General features: G+C 44.1%; 1 protein-coding gene across 2 annotated transcripts in view; it reads left to right on the forward strand.

Annotated features, from left to right (window-relative positions):
• slc4a11 (solute carrier family 4 member 11) overlaps positions 1-20,183 on the forward strand; it is a 107,099-nt gene that overhangs the window by 14,219 nt on the left and 72,697 nt on the right. Inside the window, exon 1 of one of the 2 annotated variants that reach the window (XM_030044554.1) lies at positions 10,352-10,512. The exons of the other annotated variant lie outside the window; for it this stretch is intronic. Within the exon in view, the coding sequence (XP_029900414.1) occupies positions 10,476-10,512 (37 nt within the window). The 5' untranslated portion in view covers positions 10,352-10,475. Of the gene's footprint in view, positions 1-10,351; positions 10,513-20,183 lie in introns of those variants that run through there. 2 annotated transcript variants of the gene reach the window in all.

Here is a 20,183-nt window from a genome sequence, read left to right on the forward strand (position 1 = left end):
TGCTCAAAAATGGCAACTTGTAGTAGAGACGCCGTTCAGTCCTCTCGGCCCTTCCCACTCTGCAGCCTCAGATCAAATGTTTCTATAGAGACGTGTTGACATACAGGTTTTGCTCCATGGGAACAAAACTGTGACCTCAAACCGGCAGCCTGCCAACGTTAAGCTCCGGCTCTCTTGTTTAGAAAAGGTGTCGACCACAGGTACTTCGGTCTCCACTCATCTTGCAACGTGTTTGCTGGTTGACCTCAGAGATTGTTGATGGCTGAGTTCGACTAACATTAGGGCTCACTGTGGCTTAAAATAACGTCTGCAATAATAATGTGAGACTTTATTGGCTCCCATGGGGACGCTCTCTTCAACTTCTCCTCTTCCCGTGCTGCCTCGGTACCCAACAAGATTTCTCACTAAGTTTGGAGATCTGGATAGCCAAATAAAGGTCCTGTGTAAAAAAAAAAAAAAAAAAAAAAAGGCTCACAGCATCTTCACCTTGTCATATGAATGTGCTATTTTTTATCCTGGGCTTTGTTTTGTTTGCAAACAGCATTGCATCATATTCTCGTGTGATTGACGGTTGATTAGACAGATCTAGGTAGGCTTGTTTTCAGTAAAGGCTTTTGACACGCTTTTGTGGTGACTGCTGTATAAATAAACTCAATGTCAAATTCAGCGTCCTGATTTCAAGTTGAACCTTCTTTCTTTCTTTCTTTTTTCTTATTGAAACAGTAGGGGGCTGACAGGGAGACACAGCAGAGAAGGATTCAATCCGTGGCCAGCAGGGGCTCACATGTGGTTCCAGAGGTGGGGGTCCTAACTACTAAACCCTCTCTCTGCACCTTATTGCCTTTTAGTGGTTAAGGCGGTGCACCAAGTGGTGATTCATCACTCACTATCACACGTGCTCGCATGCACACATAGCACACGCACAAGCGCGCTCACACACAAACACGCACCACGCTGTGAGCCCACACCTCTTGCCTCATAGCAGCAGCTGCTGACTTGCTGCAGGGTCATCCTGAGCGGTCGGCCAGCCGCCTCTGTGCACTCAGCATCATCCAGAATTGAAATTTACACACAGAGACACCCCACACCCCACCACCACCACCACCACCACCACCGCCATCAGGTATGTGGTGGAACTACGCTTTGATGCCAATTAGCTGGCGAGAGGGAGGAACCATTTTTACTAGATGTGTCGTTTCGAGCAGAAACAAGAAGCAGACCTGCCTTCCAGCTCTCAGCTGGAATTTAGGGCAAGATGGGGTTCACTCTGACAGGGGAGGGGGGGCTGAGAGCAGTGATGTGGGCTGTACCTCTGTCACGAGCGTGTGTGTGTGTGCGTGTGTGTGCGCTTTTGTCAGCTTTGTCTATGTCACATCACCACTGAACTTGTTAAAATATAGTGTGTTAAAATACAGTTTTTGCTCATTTCCCTCTGAGAACAAGCGATTTGATAAGTTGTTGAGTCGTGATCTCGCCTGAACGGTTCCCTCTGTGGTGTTTAGTGTTGACGCAGGAGGGTTTGCTGAGCATGTTGTAGGCTCTGTGTCAGTCACGCCCTGCTTTGCATTTATACGATCAGACACATGCACATCTGGGAGACGCTCAGCATAGCCACAACATTCTGCTTTTTTTTCCCCCCCATCACAGCAGTCGGGGGTTAAGTGCCTTGCTCAGGGGCATCACGACAAAACTAAGAGTGTTACTTCTTTTCTCACCCAGATTTTCCCCCGAGGGCCTGAGGGTTTTGTACTTTCGTGGCGTATCCCTGCTCTCCCCAATGATGTCAAAGTGTTTAGTCTGCTTCCTGTACTGTGTACTGTGTCTGCATTTTGTCAACATCTCCCTGCATCACTGCCGCAGAGACAAAGCCCCCGTACATTTACTGCATTTGGCTAATGAAGTGATACTGATGAGCTGTGCAGTTGCAAAGTTCCAGCTTGTTTACACTAAAGGTTGTCAGGGTCTAGTTTAAGCCTGAATGAATTGTTACTGTACCGCCGAGTTCATATGAGGGCTGTAGAGCAGATGCTTTGGGGAACCGAGATTAAAGCTTTGGCTTCATTAAAATGATCCATTTTTCTCATTAAACTAGGAAGACACAATGTGGCCATAATTCTGCCCGTGCTTAACAGTGAAAATCTTTCAGGCTTAATGCTCAGCTTGACAGAGCGTTTGGAAAAAAAAAAAAAAAAAAAAAAAAGACCTAAAGGACTTCAATAAAGGGCTCCACAATCAGTCATGTATATTCATGCATCCCCACAGAAATAATAATCATAGGACATTGGCATAGTGGTAATGATTGAAAGATTTAGTTTAATTTCATTCAGTGCAATAGTTTGTTCTATTTTATACAATGAGTTGTGTTGTAAAGGTGTTCAGCTCGATGGATAAAACACAGAAATGAAATGACCTGTTGTGTGCGTATGTGCCGGCTAAAAAAAAAAAGGTTATTCAGTGCCAGCCATGCAGTTCTGAGAGGTTTTAAGGGTCATGGAGTCGGTGCGTAAAAGCCCATGTAAACTCTCGGTTCATGTCAGGAAAAGGAAAACACCGACTTTGCTATGTCGTGTGGAATTTCCTGCATCACTCCTCCTCTGAAGCCGGGCGGACCGCCGCTAGTTATAGGCAGTAAACCGTTGGCAATTGGCATTTTATTAACGCAGACTCACACAGCTTTAGGCGGTCACCTCAATGGAAAAACGGCAGACATCAATCCAAAATGCACCTGAACTCCATAACAACGCGGAACCGTGGCATTCCTGAACCCTATAAATTAGATCAGATATTTACAAAGAGCAGCTGCCTGCATATGACGAACCGGTATTATGAAATGCACTCCCTTGTTAAGTAAACAGCAGGGCCCTGAGGTACCACATGTATTATAGATATAAGACATCAGGGCTCATGAATGAATCAACTACTTTCTCTTAAAATCAATACTTCGGGCGTGTTACCTTCCAAGAGGTGTGTTTTTTTAGCATTCAAGCAAACCAGTTCAATTATTTTTAATGTCCTCATCTTTCAAAGGGAATACATTGACATTTTGGGCATTAACTGTCTGATCAACTGATTTTTAAAGAGGTCTGATTTCACCTCCATGTTTCCAGTGTTTACTTTGCCATGGTGTGTGTCTTATTGCTTTTGACGGGATTCTGAGCTTGCACCATCTGCTCAGGTGTGCTAAAGCATTAGCAATGCACCACTGCAAATTGTACAAGTGCTCTACTGCTTTTAGATGTGTGTGTGTGTTTGTGGGTGAGTGGAGGGCAGGGGTATTTATGGATTATTGCAGTGAATGAAGTTACATGAATTTAAAAAATCCACCTGTAATCTCTGCGGTAGAACAGTGAACTAACTACGAGAGAATCGCTGAACAAAATCGTTACCGCGTAACCCCATACTGGTATTGATTATAGTTGCTGAGCTACTTCTGGGTGTGTGAGAGTCTGTAGGCTGCAGCGAGGACCCTGTCCATGGTCATGACCTGCACCACACTGCATGATATATCAGCACACACACTCTGTTTCCCTTATGCAGAGCTCTGCACAGCCTGAAGGATACAAACCGTCGTTCCCCTCGGCACCGCGCATGGCAAAAAACTGTTGCACACTAACGAATGGATAAAGAAATAATCCCGGAGAGCCCAGCTGTACTAGAGTTACATCTCTCAAGCAATTAATACTGGGCAGTGACTTGAAACTTGTTAATCATCTCGCTGCCTCCTCTCCGCGGCGGTTTAAAGTAAGAATCGGGTCGTGTTTGAGTGTCTTGGACGCTTCGTTTACAGTTTGTTCCTGTTGCAGGGATCAAACCCGAGCTGTTTCTGACACTGTCACCCCTGCCTCGCCAATCCCTCTTGCTGCAATCCAGAAAGATCATTATAGCGAGCAAGCGCATTGTTTCAAAATGAAGGCCTCCATATAGTATGCACTTACATTCAAAATGGACCGGAATGATTTTTACAACTGACCGCGAATACTGGATGAATAAATGCATAAATTTGAATCTGTTTGTCCGAACCCATTTGGACTTGCCATGTGACTCAACCAGCAGCCGCGCATAATGATGACACACACACCTGCAGCTCTTCATTCTAATAGATTATTCATTTTCTACATTAAAATCCAACCATCACATCACCATCTAGATACGAGGCACAGAGGAGAAAACATGCAAAAGCAGTTCACAAGATGGGCAAGAAAAAGAGACGCACACAGTATAATGTAAAGTCAGAGAAACAGAACCACAGCTTTATGTGTGTGTGTGTGTGTGTGTGTTCTACGTACCTAAGAGCCTATGTATGGTCATTTGTATGTGTGTAAGGGGATATAAAAGCACTGTGCAATACCAAAAGCAGTCAGCAGGAGAAATGAGAAGTGAAAAATTACTGTATCACTTTGTTAGCTCCGTATTATAACATACACAACTAAACAAACATTTGCAAAATAAAAAAAACTTTTTTTCCCTTAACCCTAACCAGAAGGGGGGAAAAAAATCCAACTAGTAATACCATAAAAGATTTTTGAACTACCCCCCCCCCCCCCCCCCCCCCACTCTGCCCAGTTATATTATACCTGCAACTTTCTAAGTGACACATAGGACAGTGTATTAGGGCCATTGTAGGGAAATAAAATGATAATTATGATTATTCAGAGAAAAAAAACTCAGAATTTTCAGGATTAAAGTCATAAATTATTGAGAAAAATGTGGATAGACTTAGATATTCTCTGAGATTAAAGTGATTAAATTTATGCAAAAAAAAAAAAAAAAAAAAACCTCAAATTCTGGGATTATAATGTCACAATTTAAAAAAAAATGTTTTTTTTATATTATCAGATTTAGTAATTTCTAGTAACATTCTTCAGAAGAAAACAATATTGTGATTGTGGGCAGTGCGTGTGGCTGATCCAACCTCGCAACGTCAAAACATGTGGCTCCTTCACCAAAAAAAAACATATAAAAAACACTATTTTTCCAAGGTTTTTTTTTTTTTTTTGTAAATTTGTGACATTATAATCTCAGAATTTTCAAGTTTTTTCTCATAAATTTGTGTGATTTTTTTCATAAATTTACAACTTTAGAAAACTCTCAGAAATTTTCCCCCTACAATGGCCCTAATATGCCGTCGTAGCCATGATTTGGCCAGTCACCCCCCAAAAAAACATCTTTTCTTGTCCTGTTGATGATTTTTATGGATCAAACTTCCCCGGTTTGAATGCATAATCCTCGTAATTCACTCCTAACACATAATGCCTATTTACATTTCCTGGCACATGTGATGTAACTGTGGCCTGGCGCTGTTTTACCGGCAGCCAGCGGCTCTGAGGACACCTGGGCTGGAAGTGGATGGTGGGTGAGAACACATGAATTAGCCTGCAGTGCGAGCGCGCCCCAGCACACTCGGTGACACATTTGCCCTCTCGCTGCAAAACAGTTCTTATGCAAAGCAGGGCCGCCGGCTATATCACACACGGCGTTGATACACACGCAGTCTTTTGCAAGTTCCTGACCTTTCATGCAGCATTTACATCAGGGCAGGAAATTAACTTTTTGATCCATCCTGCCGCTGTGTGTGGTAGATCCGTGAAGTCGACTCAGATGCTGTAGTTCGAGTCGCCTATTTATTCAGGAATGTTAACAATAGTGAAAAAATCCACCCTGAATCTCTGTTAACACTGTTAAAAAACCGAATACTGATTAGAGCTGCATAATTCTGGATTAAATGCAAATCATTTTTTTTGTTTGTTTGTTTGTTTTTGTCACAATTTTTTTTGTGTTTTGGACAAGTTGCAGTACATTTTTCAAGGTTCAAGGTTTCTTTATTAGTACCAGAAGGTGAATTTGTTTTGCAGACAGGAACTCAGCAATCCCAATATAGAATCACAGCCACGCAACAGACATCAAGACAGACAAATCACACAATAGAAAAGCAATGCAATCATCCCAAGATATATACAAGCATGGAAAGTGCCTCAACATCTTCATGGATCCAGCTAAAGTTCAATATGAAAAAAAAAAATTTAACAGCAGTTCACTTGTATTCGACATAAACATTATTGCAGTAGTGTGTGTTTATTCAGAGCACTGATCTGAAGGCTTACTTGTGACCGTACCTTTTGGCTGTGTTCATATTCTCTATATTATTGAAAAGTTTGACTGGTACACCAGTAAATAAATGCTTTTCTAACTTTCATGCATCATTATTTCTCCAAAGTCAGTTAGGTTCAGACGGGTCTCCATGGTGCCAGAGATCTGTGGCAGCAGAAAAAAATATTCCTCTTTCAAAAAAAAAACTCTTTCTAATTGGTCTTCAACATTTACTACATAGAGCAGACAAGGCAACTTTTAAAAAATAGCTGTGGGAGGGAATTGCATATCGTGTAAAAAGGATAAATGGATTTTTTTTTTGTTAAGTGAGAGGCAGTGTCATCTGCAATCTCCCTTTGCTTTTGGGAGTTTGATTTTGCAGCGGCGCGTGCAGCATGCTTACTCGTGTGGAGGTTTTTGTCATGCAGCAGGATGGCGGTCGAGCGCAGATTTTCATATCGTGGAAAATTTTCGTGAAAACATCGTGTTTGCACGTCCTGTTGTTTTGAACGTGGTCATCTTCCTTACAAGTAAAAAAAGCGAGATGAACCCTGGCTCGGGAAGATGAATTTTTGATTACATGGGTTTTGGTCGGGCAAACGTGTGTATTCGTATCGAAGCCTGGAAGGAATTTGATTGCTCATGTCTGATGTCTGATTTAAACCTTTCTGGATTCAACTATCCTACATTTTACTCATTTCTTTCATTCCTAGGACCTTTTTCACCGCATTCTGAGTGCAATGCGAGACAAGCTTCTGCTGGAATTTCTCCTTTTCTTGTGTCCTCTCCAGATACATACTGTACACTGTTGAGGATGATGATATATACACAGTTTTGTAAATTCTCCAGCAGCAATGGCAACCCTCATGGCAGTCAACTATTGCCACTAATATTAACTTTAATATGCGACTGCTAATCACATGCTGTGTATTGCCAGCAGTTATGCAAATCAAATGTGTCAACAGGAGAGTGGTAATGCTTTAGCGATGGGGTTTATTTAGGAATGCAATCAGCTGTTGGTGCTAAGAGCTCAGGGCCTCTCATACGGCCACTTTAGGGCCTCTCATGCGACCTTGAACCCTGCTAGACACACACGTTTGCAGTACAGTACCTTTCTAGCGGTTAGATATTCAATCCCTTGCTCAAGGACAATTTGCTGGTGATGATGCTTTTGTACGTTTCACTCTCACCCTCTGCAGCGAATTCGCTAAAGGATGTTGTGGCTTTGCACAAATAAGATAAAGAAACTGTCACATCCACAAAGCACCCGCGAATGGTGAAGCGTCAGTGTGTGCCTTCACTATTGCAGGCATTTAAATTGGGTAATATGCATACATTCGGTGCAAGATTGGCGCCTTTCTATGAAAATGAGCCTCATTGTAAAATCAGTCCAATTCACAAAGATCAGCGCTGACAGCCACACGCAGTTAGAGTGAAATTAGTAACGTTCTCAGAGAGTTGGTGGTAATTGAAGCGCAAGCGGTGTCACGCCTTCCAGTGATCGTATCCAGGTGAAGCGAGCCCGAGAGCAGACATTTTAGAAGGACAAAATCGCTTTTTGATCTAACTGAGACTAAAATTATTCGCAGATATCAGTTGCCAGGTAAAACAATTCTTGCTGTACTTGATGATATCAAGGATGACAAATTTATTATGATTTTAAAAATGTAAATTACTTATCAAACAGACCTAACAATTCAGCTACCAATGAATGAGCAGTGGAATGCATGTGATAACACAGATTGCAAAATAAGCCAAAGTGATACCGCTTCTCTGAATAGACAAGCTAAGCCAGTGTGCTGCTATTAGCCAGTGAAAATAGAGCGGAGTGGCAACTCTTCGCTTTGTTACACAATCTATGTCAGTGTGCTGCTGTAGTCTGGAAATCTTCTTTGCCTTTGGCAGACATACTGTTATAATTGGCCTTATACATACATTCATATTCCACACAAAAACAGCATTTCATTCAAATTATGTCAAATTCCGCGATATTCTGCGTTGTAAAAATATTTTCGTTTTATTTGGCTAATTCCACGATTCCGTCCGCGATTCCGTTCCTAGATGGCAACAGAAGACATGAATTGTACACACGGTAGTATTTTTGTATAGTTATATCAAGTTAAATGACTCAAATACAATACATTTGGTTCCACAATAAAAACACTTCCACAGTACAGATACATTGAAATGCCATGAAATCACTGTGAGCAGAATGAAATGATGGAGTTGCTGCAGTATCGTCCGCGCACGCATCAGCGCGTATGACGAAATCACTTTGGGGCGAGCCCTCCCAGGGCCCATAGAAATGAACTGTAGGGTCCAAAATGTGGGAAAAAAAATCTCAACATGTAAGTCTATGAGAGTGCCTAGAGTGATTTTCAATCTGACTGAGATCGCCCCAAAGGGGCGGGGCTGCTGGTTGGAAAGTGACATTCAGGCTGCTGATGTCACAGCGATATTCGGGCTGCTGATTGGACAATAATATTAAGACCTAGACCGGCAAAATAAACTCTTTTTTCTCTCTTTTTTTCGTTCGGCTTTAGGAGGGCGATGCACTGTCGCCCACTGTGGGCCAACCGCCCCTGTTCATGGTGCTGTCGGCGGCCGCAATCCATTCTTGGTGAATTCGCCCCGTGTGTGTGTTGATCAACCGAGCTGCTGCTCTGGAGGATGTTAGCCTTTACTTAATTCTGAGTTTTGCCTTGATTTGCCATTAACAATAACATGCACTTACTCCAGAATGCTACATAGTAAAGTCGAAAACCCAGTAACCCAAAAACCACGGCTCAGTCTAAAGAAAGCAGATCCAACCAGAGTGGTTTTCCATTACTTTGCTGAGGAGATGAATGGAGGCAGAGAGAGGGCAGTTTCAGAGCAGCAGAGGGGTTCGGTGCTCGGAGTAGAAACATAAAATCAAGTAAAATCCTCCGAGGATGTGGATGTTCTTCCATTTCATAATAATTATTCTGATCAATAAATCATGTCACGTAAGTTTGGGTTTAAAGTTGGAGTTTTCTCTGCCCCACAGCACAAAATGGCTATAATACATCTGCAGGGTATTGATGGAGTTATTGATCTCTACCAATGACTCAACAATTACTTTGGCCAGGTGCTGAGATTTCTGGCGTTGGAAACTCACTCTGTTTTTTTACTGCTCGCTGCATTTTCTCAAACCAAGTGCAGCACAGCGCAGACACTATGCATGACCATTCAGAGCGTCTCTTTAGTACAGAATGTATTTTTTATTATCATTGTCTTGTTCATGTGTCATGTCATTTTCGCTGGAACCTGGTGACAGCTGAATGAGGACTTGGCACCGAGGGAGCAGGTCACGAGATCTGGGATCCCCTTATGGACTTACGAATTGAAAGCTCCCAGTTGTACCGACAAAATTTGATAACACTGCAATCAGTATTGTCCTCAGACAGCAGCTAAAACAGCTGAACATGTTCTCACAGTGGTACAGATTAAAGATTAAGCCGTGTTCTGGATTTAGCACCAATATTATAATCATTTTGTTATCCCTTTGTGACATGGAACACTTCAAATCATGAAAATTCTGTTTGTGTCCACTAATGCTTTTGCATTCGCATGCAAGCCAGTTTTGTTTTTTGTACTTTGTTTTTTTTTTTTTTGCAATATTAACCTTTTATTCTCCCATTTTCTGAGCCGTACATGGTAATAAAATTGCTGTTATTGTGTGTCACCGCAGGACAGACTCGCAAAGCTGCAAATTTACTTTCCCAGTCTGTGTAATGATCTGACACGGAGCCAAGTTGTGTCTACGGCGATAAGGAGTGAAAACAACACCACCGTGGTCAGGCTGAACCCCGGTCCCGCTTTGTCACAATGTGAATTTGGTGTAACAGGAGCTAGAATGAGGCCACCGCAGCAGATGTGTGCAGATGTGGTCACGGTGAGAGGGTTTCCCCACATTCATGCCGAAACTGTGTGGTTTAATCGGCACGAGACACGCGGTGCGGCACGATGCAGGTAACCAGCCGGGTTTCTTTGTCTGAGAGCGAGACGACTCGCTGCGTGATTTAGACCCGCCATATTCGGCTAGGTAAGCCACGGCAGGGAGGTGTGTCGGCACATGAGGTTTGCCTCGCTGCATGTTGGTCTGTCATAGGCTGATTAGCAGAGGGCTGGGAGAGAGGGGAGGGGTAAAGGAGAGGCACTAGGACCCAGTGGTGAGGCTGTGAGTAGGAAGGCAAAGTGGGGCTGAGTCACTGCATGTGTCTGAGAGGCAGTCAGAAACAGAGCAGAGCAAAGGGAGCAGAGGTGATCTCACACTCATCAGCACAGGATAACACAACCATGATGGGTTGACTTGGGGGGAGGCGGTTGGAGAGAGGAAGTGTGCGTTCGCCACCACTCGCTCAACTATGGAGACAAACAAAGTTCTTCATTTCGTGCCTTCGGGTAAGTGGATGGACGCTCTCGCAGCTGCTCCTCAGCTGAGCACGACGCGGCGCTCGCTGAGGAAACCTTGGGGTTCCCTACCTAGTGAAACCTGAGAACCCCTCTGCAAAACATGTGCAGCTCACCTCCACTTCCACTCTGGGGAGGGCAGATGTGTGTGTGTGCGTATGTGTGTGTGCGTGCATGTGTTCTGCTGTATATTCATGTTGTGGGTTTTTTTTTTTTTTTTTTTTTTTTTGGGTCTATGCTCTCTTTCTCTCTGTGTACTTGGGGATGTGGCAATGATTTGTTTTTGACAGTAATCCTGTTTTTGATTATGTTTTTGGGTTTTTTTTTTTTGTTTTTTTCCAGGGGTGGTGGGGTTGTAGCAGCAGCGCTTCTTTAACCAAAAATGCAGATGTTTCTGTGCATGTGTGTGTGTGTGTGTGAGTGAGTGAGTGCGTAAGGCTCTCATTTTTTTATTTTCTGCTTGTTTATGTGTGGAATGCGACATAAAGAGGCTCCCACGTCGCAGATCCACCCAGAGAAAGACAGAATACCTGTCGAGCAGGGAGAGCTGGAATTCAGAGAAATCCCCGTTTCAAAAATGCACTTTCTCATCTGTGGCACTGACGGGGCTTATGCTCGTGCATGTGCATGCGTGTTCGGCACAGGCGGATCGAGACAGCATAAGAGAGAAACACATACTGTGTGTGCATGTGCACATGCCTCTGTGTGTGTGTGTGTGTGTGTGTGTGTGTGAGAGAGAGAGAGTGAGAGACACTGAGATGGAAAAAGATATCTGCGCGTTCACATATCAATATCTGTGTGTGTATATGTGTCAGATTCAGACCCCTGTGTGTGAAAAACAGTCATTGTGGGGTTTTGTGTGTGTATATGTGTATATGTGTGTGTGTGTGTATGAGAGAGAGGGAAAGAGAGACAGATTAGTGTTGGTGACAGCCACGGGAGAGCAACGAGTTCTCCCCTCACAGAAAGTCCTCTTGAGATCCCAGAGCCCATTTGGAGGTGTGATGCGGCTGCCTCCTCACTTTCATTTTGTCTGGGAAGGCAGAGCGGGATACTGCATGTGCGTGCGTGCGCGCGCGCGTGTGTGTGATCAGGACATTGTGTGGGATAATGTGCGAGTGCGGGAACAATATGTATCTGTGAGAATGTGTGTGTGTTCGGTCTCCACAAGCCTCCGTGTGTGTGTGTGTGTGTGTGTGATGAGGGCAGTGTGTGGGATAATGTGTGAGCACGGTAATATGTCTGTGAATGTTTGTGTGTGTGTGTGTCTGCGCGCGTGCATTTATGTGTGTATGTTTGTCGGAGTTGATCCGTGCTCTGGTGAGAGAGCGTGTGTGTGTGTGTGTGCGACCGTCATGCGCTGTGCACACTAACTACACTGCTGAGTGTGTGTCGGGGCGTGATGGACATTGCTGTGGCTTGTCCTCTGAAGAGTCATTTGCATTAATTTGCTTAGGAGCTGATTAGAGGCAGAGAGGGGGCCGAATTTATCCCGGTAGCAGGAAGGTTCGGTGTTGTTGGAAGGAAAAGGTTTGGTCGGATATCTGAAAGGTTTCGTGCCAGCAGGAGAAACGCCTGATCCGGTAAAATGTGATTATCACGAGGAAATGATATGTTAAGTCATACCACCTCACCTTGGGTTTAAAGGTGCGATTTGTACGGCCCCCGTCGCACCAAACGGCCATGATTTATCTGCAGGGTATCGATGGAGTTATTGATCTCTACCAATGACTCAACAATTACTTTTGCCAGGTGCTGAGATTTCTGGCGTTGAGAACTCACTCTTGTTTTTCCTGCCCACCGCATTTCTCACTCTTAAAGTACAGCGCACCCCGCGACAGAGGACTGTTTACCACAGCTGTCCGCCTGCTCGGCTTGGAAACCGCCATTGTGCTGTTGTGCAATTATTTTGATTATTTATGCCGATTATCAACCCCATTATTGCGACATATTGAACGAAATCCTCCTGACCCTGCCTCGTACCGTGGGTGTCTGCTGACAGCTGAAAGAGGCTTTAGCCGCTGATCTGTGGGAGCCGATCAGGAGATCTGGGATCCACTCTCTGCAGGGCCGTGCATCGCCCGAGGTTACAATCACAAAATTAGACGACATCGTCAAACATCATCGAGGTTCAGCGCGATTGATTTGTTTTGTTTGTGGCTCTGAATGCCACGGAACAACAACAACAACAACAAGAAAAAACAAAAAGGCTGCTTACAGACATGCAGCGTGGGCTCATACCTGCAGAATGGTTTACCTGTGATGCAAATCAGTGACGTCTCTCTTCATCTGTTTTCCTTAATTCACTCTTAATGATATAAGGTTAAATGAGACAATTATTCATAATTTAACAAAAAAAAAAAAAATCCCAATTATCATACTATATAATGGTGATAATGCTTGTTTACTCCAAATTAATATTTATTTTAAGTGTTGTTCAAGACATCCCAGACAGGAACATGTGCTTCTGTGAAAAACAATGGATTAGTGAACATGTAATAGCCCTAAATCCAGGCTTTAACGCCGGTTCAGATGTTGGCCGTCTGACAGTCATGGATAAATATCTTTATCAATAGATGAAAATGAAATGTGGCCGAGTGCCAGACGCCGGGTGTCGATCCTCAGGTGTGACAGCAGCCGCGGCGGCCGGGGCCGGAGCCGCGGCGGCCGGCCGCAGACGACGGAGAATATCAGCATGGAGGACACATGGTGGCTGTGTGAATTAGTAGTTCGACCATGTGGAAGTGGAGGTGTGTGTGAGTGAAGATGGATGACGTGTTCCTGTGTGTGTGTGTGCGCGTGTGTGTGTGCTGAAGCTAGATGTGACAGTGATGTCTGATCAGTATTCACCGCTGGCAACAGATCTCAGAAGCTCTAGCCTCTGAGCACAGCCATCTGGGCAGAGGAGAAACACACACGCACACACACTCACACACACACACACTCACAAATTATTATACAGTACCACATACATGCACACACACTTATCAACACACATGCAAATGCACACACACACAGGCGCTGGAATGCCAGACAAACGCATGCACGCGTGTGTACGCCCCGCAGACACACACACATGGAGGTGTATGCACACACACACATACAGTACACACACTCATGCGCACATAGACTCAGATTCACCATGTCAGGGGCATTGTCCATACACAGCACATAGCAGTATACACAATTAATTTTATTACCATGTAATTTGTGTTGGTTTACATACGCGAAACAATTATGTAGATGTGTCAACACAGACACTCATCATGCACAGTTTGTGGCACACAAAGTGAGGACCACACATGCATTACAATTAGATCTCTCTCTCCCTGCCTCTCTCTCTCTTACACACACACACACACACACACACACTTTCCCTCCTGCTATCTGTCTTTATATCTGTCTTTGTCAATCTCTCTCTGTCTTGTTTTTCTCATTTTCCTTCTCCTGCACACACACACACACACATGCATACGCACTCGTTTGCTTGCACAGCCACAGCTGCAATTACACACACACACACACACACACACACATGCACATGCACATGTACCAGGGACAGTTGTACATTTTGAAAGAGAAATAAAAAGCACAGCATTCAGAGGAGCGGGCTTTAGAAAACATTTCCGTCCATTGTACTGATCTTATAGCGTCCATGTGATGATGGATGCAGCATTTCCAGTCACGGGGGACAGACGGTTTAATCTGTGAGGGAATGAGATTCGGGCAGTGATGTAATGAGCCATATCATAATCCAAATCTCTCAAATGGCCAAGTTCAGCAAATGAACTCCAGTGTGTCTCGGTGACACTGGTGCAGGGGCCTGTTAACACTGTGGCTCAGAGTCGGCGCTAATGATTATTTACAGTGCGTTTCTCGGTGTCACTGATGTGTGTGTGTGTGTGTGTGTGTGTGTGTGTGTCTGTTCCGTCTGTGTAAGCAGCTCTCACCTTGGGATCAGCGAAGTGCAACAACAACTGATGTTATGTGAAATACTTAAGTCAGAGCTGCGATGGTTATTACTTTAAAGAGTGAACGAATACAAAGATATTTACTTTGAGAGGAAAAACGCTGCCCTGTGTTCACTGCTATCAGTGTAATGTTTAAAAACAAAACAAAACATGATTACTTCCCCTAAAATCTTTTGGAAGTAACAGATAATAGAAAATATTACAGAAAGATTTACTTTAACCCCCTGAACTCCAAACCCGCCGGCGGGATAGAAAGACATGTATTTTTTTTAAAAATCGCCAAAATTCAATAGTTTATCATAGCTGGAAGCTTTAAAAACCTATTTTTTCGTCAGAATTTGAATTTTCCGACGGTCCCTGAATGCAAAATGTCCGACTTCTGTTTAGCGCTAGAAAAAAGGACGAAACTAAGCCTAAAAAAGTGATTTTTCATTTGAATCATTTTATTATACATGTTTCATTCAACAATTCGCCAAAAAATAGTCGTTTACTCAATCCAGATCCTTCAAAAAACAGAAAATTCTTCGGTCTTCAGCGGATCTGAGACATCTTGATTGATTCAGGTGAGCCCAACAGTCGCGTGACAAAAATTCACTGAATTTCAGTGTGTAGGCAGCAGTAGTAACATGGAAGGGCGCAAGGCAGTAAAAATGCCTAACAGGTTGGAAAAATGTTAATATTTCAGGAAATAAATCATGTGAAGCCCTACTTTTTTTTCCTGGATCAGTGACACTTGTGGGCACCTGAAAAAATGTTCTGTACATTTATTCCAATGTTTCTCGATTTTTGTAAAATAAATTATCCAAAAAAAAATCAGTTTGCCTTTTTTATTTTTTTTTATTATTTATGGCACTATAACTCTTTCATACTGTGTGAAAGACATTTTTGAATGGCTTCAGGTGATAGCCACAGCTGTGCTGTTTCCATAGAGGTGCAGCAGAAAAACAAGCCCACAGTGAGCCAAAATGTGAGGGGAGCAGAAAACACCCAAAAACTGCTTGGGGTTCAGAGGGTTAATGGCAGTGGTGATTTTGTTGGTGCAGCTTTTGTTGGTGACTGTAGCTCAAATAGGGCTGCAGTCAAGACTGTCTTAGCCAAGTCGAATTTTAATTGAAGATCAGATTTGAGTCCGATTTAAATCAAGACCAGGCTCAGACTGAGTCCTGTTCAAGACCAAGACCAAAACAGGCATTATGTCTTCATAAATGTGGAAGTTATTCATAAGGAGTTCCTCAAAGAGCAGAGATGTAGAGCAACACAAGTTTCTCCTGGTGGTATCAATTAAATGACAGTGCCATTACCCAATTTTTTTTTATATAGTCTCACTCGGGAGGAAAAAAAGCAAAGGCAAGATCCACGATCCTTGATCACGCTCAAGTCAAGTCCAAGACAAAATGAATAGAAAAGTCATTTACAGATGCACACAGTTGCTACAACCCAAAGCTGAAGCATAATGAAGAAATACGATTGGTCACAGTTATTATTGAAATGGCAACATCTCTTGTGTATTGTGGCGTTTCACGAAAAAACGAATATATAAAACTGAAGCCTAGTGTTTTTTTTTGTTTTGTTTTTTTTTTTGTGGATAAACGCCCTCTCCCATGATGTTAGCACACTGCCCCTGTTGGTGCCGCATACGAAAATAGCCCTCTTATTAGAAAAACAAATTTGAACTCGGCACATCCCCATTGTTTAACGGACCCCCAGATGTGAACGTATAAATAGCGTCTACTTTTGTGAGGAGGCGGGCGAAGCGATGCCATCCGATGAAGAAGGGTTTAAACGCTGGTGTGCCGTGGCCCACAGGAACAACCAGTAATCACCCTAATCCAGTTACTCTCATATTTTTAACCCCGATTATTAGAGGAGAAAGTCTCACAGACATCAATGCCGTCAAGACAGTTTCCTTTTTTGTGTACATAATTGGACGCACCATAAAAAGGGGTTGTTTCCCTTCAACTGGATTTCCCATGTGAGCTCGTTTTAGCAGCAGCTGACGTGGTCGGATTTACGAGAGGCGTGTTTTGAAGAACGTTTTGACCAGGTGAAAGGGGGGGGGGCAGATGGGCAACTGGTTTTACTGGTGCTGTGGTGTGGTCTCTTAACCCTCCTATTATGTTCAGAGTCAGTTTGACCCCAGCCAATGTTTAACGTCTCTAAATAAATGATTAACATCATTTTTTTTGCTTCATATTTAATGAGTGTTCCTAATGTAATGGGCACTACCGGGTGATGATGAAATTCACATGATGATGTGTTTTCAATGTCCTGTACACACTTTGTAACGCATTGGTTATAAACAACAAAAATCTGTACTTAGAAATAATATAAAGCCATTAAAACACCAAAAATTCATATTTCTTTCCAATTTTAGATCAATCAGTGAGATTTTATGGTGATTTGAATATTTTTCCATTGTCGCATAATAGGAATACTGGATGTATCTCGGCGGCATTGTAAAAGAGGGAAACCTCAACTGTCTTCCGAGAATAAATAAAGGTTTCAATCAATCAATCAATCAAAAGTTGGGGGGGGGGGGGTTATGTTTTATTTAAAGGGCTATTTAGGTAATCAACAAAGAAACATAAAGTATTTGACACATAAACTTTGATAACAATTTTAGTTATAATAATTTTGTGGAAGTTTAAACTGCTGAGGTCAAATTGACCCCAAACATAAACGATGTTCAAAAATGTGAACATAACAGGAGGGTTGATCTCCAGTAAGTTGACTCCCTGCAACACGATGGACGGCTGATTGTCAGCTGCCCGTCATCTCCTCGCTGGAGGTGAGAGAGCGTTTGCGCAGTCACACTCAGACACATTAAGGAAATGCAGAAGAAAACTGAAGAAAATAAAGATCTCGGTCAATTTATAGTCTCACACACACACAAACACACACAGTATTCGAAAGTCCCCTCCCTGTCTTTGGTTATGACAGGACTTCTGTAATTAGGCTTCAGTTCGCCACCAGCCTTCTAGCGCTCACTGAAGATTAAAGCTCAGTCCACAGGTTACAGCACAGGAAGCAGTGCCGTAGACCAGCAAGGCGTTTGTCTCAGTTCCTGTTGAATCTTGCTCTTGTGTGGTCGACCAAGGCTGTGCAACGCGGCCAAGACAGAACAATTTGTACCGTGCGGGCTACTTTCTCCTTTGCAGAGAATTTAATTCAAAACCAACAAACAGAACATAACAGGGTTGTGGACGTGAGGCTCGGCTCTGCGGTACTCCCCTCCTCTTCCCTTCCCTTCCCTTCCCTCCAATCCACCTCCTCCCCAACATTGTAATTATTCCAAGATGTCCAAGGATGCCCGTGTCGATGAATTCCCAACCTTCGATTGCAAGGCGGCCCGCTCCACGTGCCTGAACAGAAATATCAATGAGATAAAAAAAAAGAGGCAACATGTAGACCTGGAATACTCACACAAAATATACGCTCGCTTTATTGTACTCCCGCAACTGCACACATAATGCTCCCACGTGCACACACACACATGCACACGCCCGCCCTGTCATGTACGACCCTCCAAACAAGCTGCGTGCTGGACTCCCACAAAAACATGTCGCATCGTGTTATGCACCGACTCCTGTTTTCTCTTTCTTACTCACACTGAGGTTGTTTATGCCAAGCTGCTTTTTACACACACAACTAATGAATACTAAATTTACATGCGCAGACCCACAACATGTCACTTGGATTGTCCCCCTTTGCACTGACGGACGTCCTTTTGTCCTTGTGCCCCCTGTGCCCTTTCACGCCAGCGTGCGCTCTTAAGTTGCTCCTTTCGACTCCGCGTTCAGAATCCGGCACAAACCGTGCATCGTAATCGGTGTAATTCGTTGATGTGTGTAGGGTGGTGTGGGATAAATATGCAGGCATTTTGATTTGGTGGCAGCGGTGCAGAGATGCAACAGCAGCTTGCACAGTCACACACACACACACACACGGTGCACTCACACACACATGGCACAAAGGGACAAAAGGACCACACCTGCAATGTAAAGGGAAACTGTGAGATATGCAATAGACGGACAGCTATACATACACACACTCCACTGTTCTTGTGTTTGCGTGGGGGATTAGGCAACGCGATAACCAGCGAAACACAGGGCGGTAAGCTGGAGTACAGTGAGGTTCCAAGGTTGTTTAATTGAAATTCTGCCGGTGTAGTGCAGTGGGAAGCTGAGCAAAGAGACAGCACCAACAGGTAGAGCAAGGCACCGACGCTGCGATAAGGGTTTGATTCCCACTGGGGCCACAAAAAAAACAAAAAAAAAAATCTGGACACAGCACTTGTAAGGTCCTAATAATAATCAAAATGTGTACGTTGTGCTGTATAGAATGGCAGGCAGGCGGGCGGGCGGGTGTATGATACAGTAAAAGGTTGCTTTCACATTGAGAATTACAGTAGTTACCAGCTGCAGTGCAGGGAGAGTAACTTGGATGCGATGCAGCCACATGCATGGCGACACACATGCGACGGGCACAAAATGGCCCTTACATGCGGCGCGGAAAGGACAGAGAGAGAGACATGACCGGTGGACTAGACCGATCACTTTACGCCGACATTTTCTCTCCCGCTGCCTGGCACTGATGTTTAGCTGAAACTCGGCCTGTGTAGTTCTGTGGGAGACGACACAAATTAAAAGCAGCGAGATATATTGTCGGATGGCAGGCTGGAGCAAAGTACAGTAGAGGACTGTGGGCTGTGTTCAGCCCACTGTGGAGAACAGCAGACTTGAAAGGGAGATGGTGGCCTGGCTTTAATCGAGCCAGAGGAAGAGGGGAATGTGCAAGCAATTAGCAGGAATCCCCCAGCAGTGGCTCTTTTTTCCTTCTATGAAAATTGGAGCAGCCAGTTTCTGCAGCACAGAGCGGGCGGTTTTTGTTGGTGTGTGTGTGTAGAGGAACTGCACCCTCAGTCACTCGCTCGCCGGCTCGTTCACTGCCGTGCTCGCTCGCTCACACACACACTCGCGCACGCACACACACCTCCCCTAAACCATGGCTGTCTGAGCAGGGCTGAGTGTCCCCTGCTGCAGCACCTGAGCATAAGCCTGAACCTGTGTGTGATTGCATGTTTGTGAGCGACAGAGAGGGAGGAAGGGGAGACGAGATGCAGATGGATGAGGAGTTAAGTGAAGCAGGAGAGGAAAGACAGGGAGAGACAAAGAAAAGAAAAGAAACGAGAGAAAGGGGGGGAAACAGAAAGGAGAGGGGGGAATAATAATAGAAAGAAAGACAAAGAAGGAAAGTGACAAAGAAAAAAAATGAAATGGGGGATGGTGTGTGTGTGGTGGTGGTGGTGGTGGGGGGGGTTCGAACTGGAGTGTGTTCCTGCGCCAAACTCAGTCACGACGCCTCCACAAACGGCGCCGCAGACCAAACCCTGGAGCTGGACTCATCAACAGACTCACAGTAGCCAGCTCACTATAACTATCAATCCCTCTCAGGTGAAAGGACCAGGGGATTACCGCAGAGCTTTTCAGTCCACAGACCACCTGATGTTGGGCGGCAGAGAGAGAGAGAGAGAGAGAGAGAGAGAGAGAGAGGGCAATCTGGGGGAGAGAAAGAAAAAGAAAAAAAAAAGAGTGGAAAAAACACACAAATACTGCGATGCTGAATTTTTACACCGATGCAAATTCTTTCGGTGATTGCGGCGGTTGTTCAGATTGAATTTAGTGCAAGACG

Source organism: Myripristis murdjan, chromosome 22 (genome assembly GCF_902150065.1).
Source record: "Myripristis murdjan chromosome 22, fMyrMur1.1, whole genome shotgun sequence".
NCBI classification, from domain to species: Eukaryota; Metazoa; Chordata; class Actinopteri; order Holocentriformes; family Holocentridae; genus Myripristis; species Myripristis murdjan.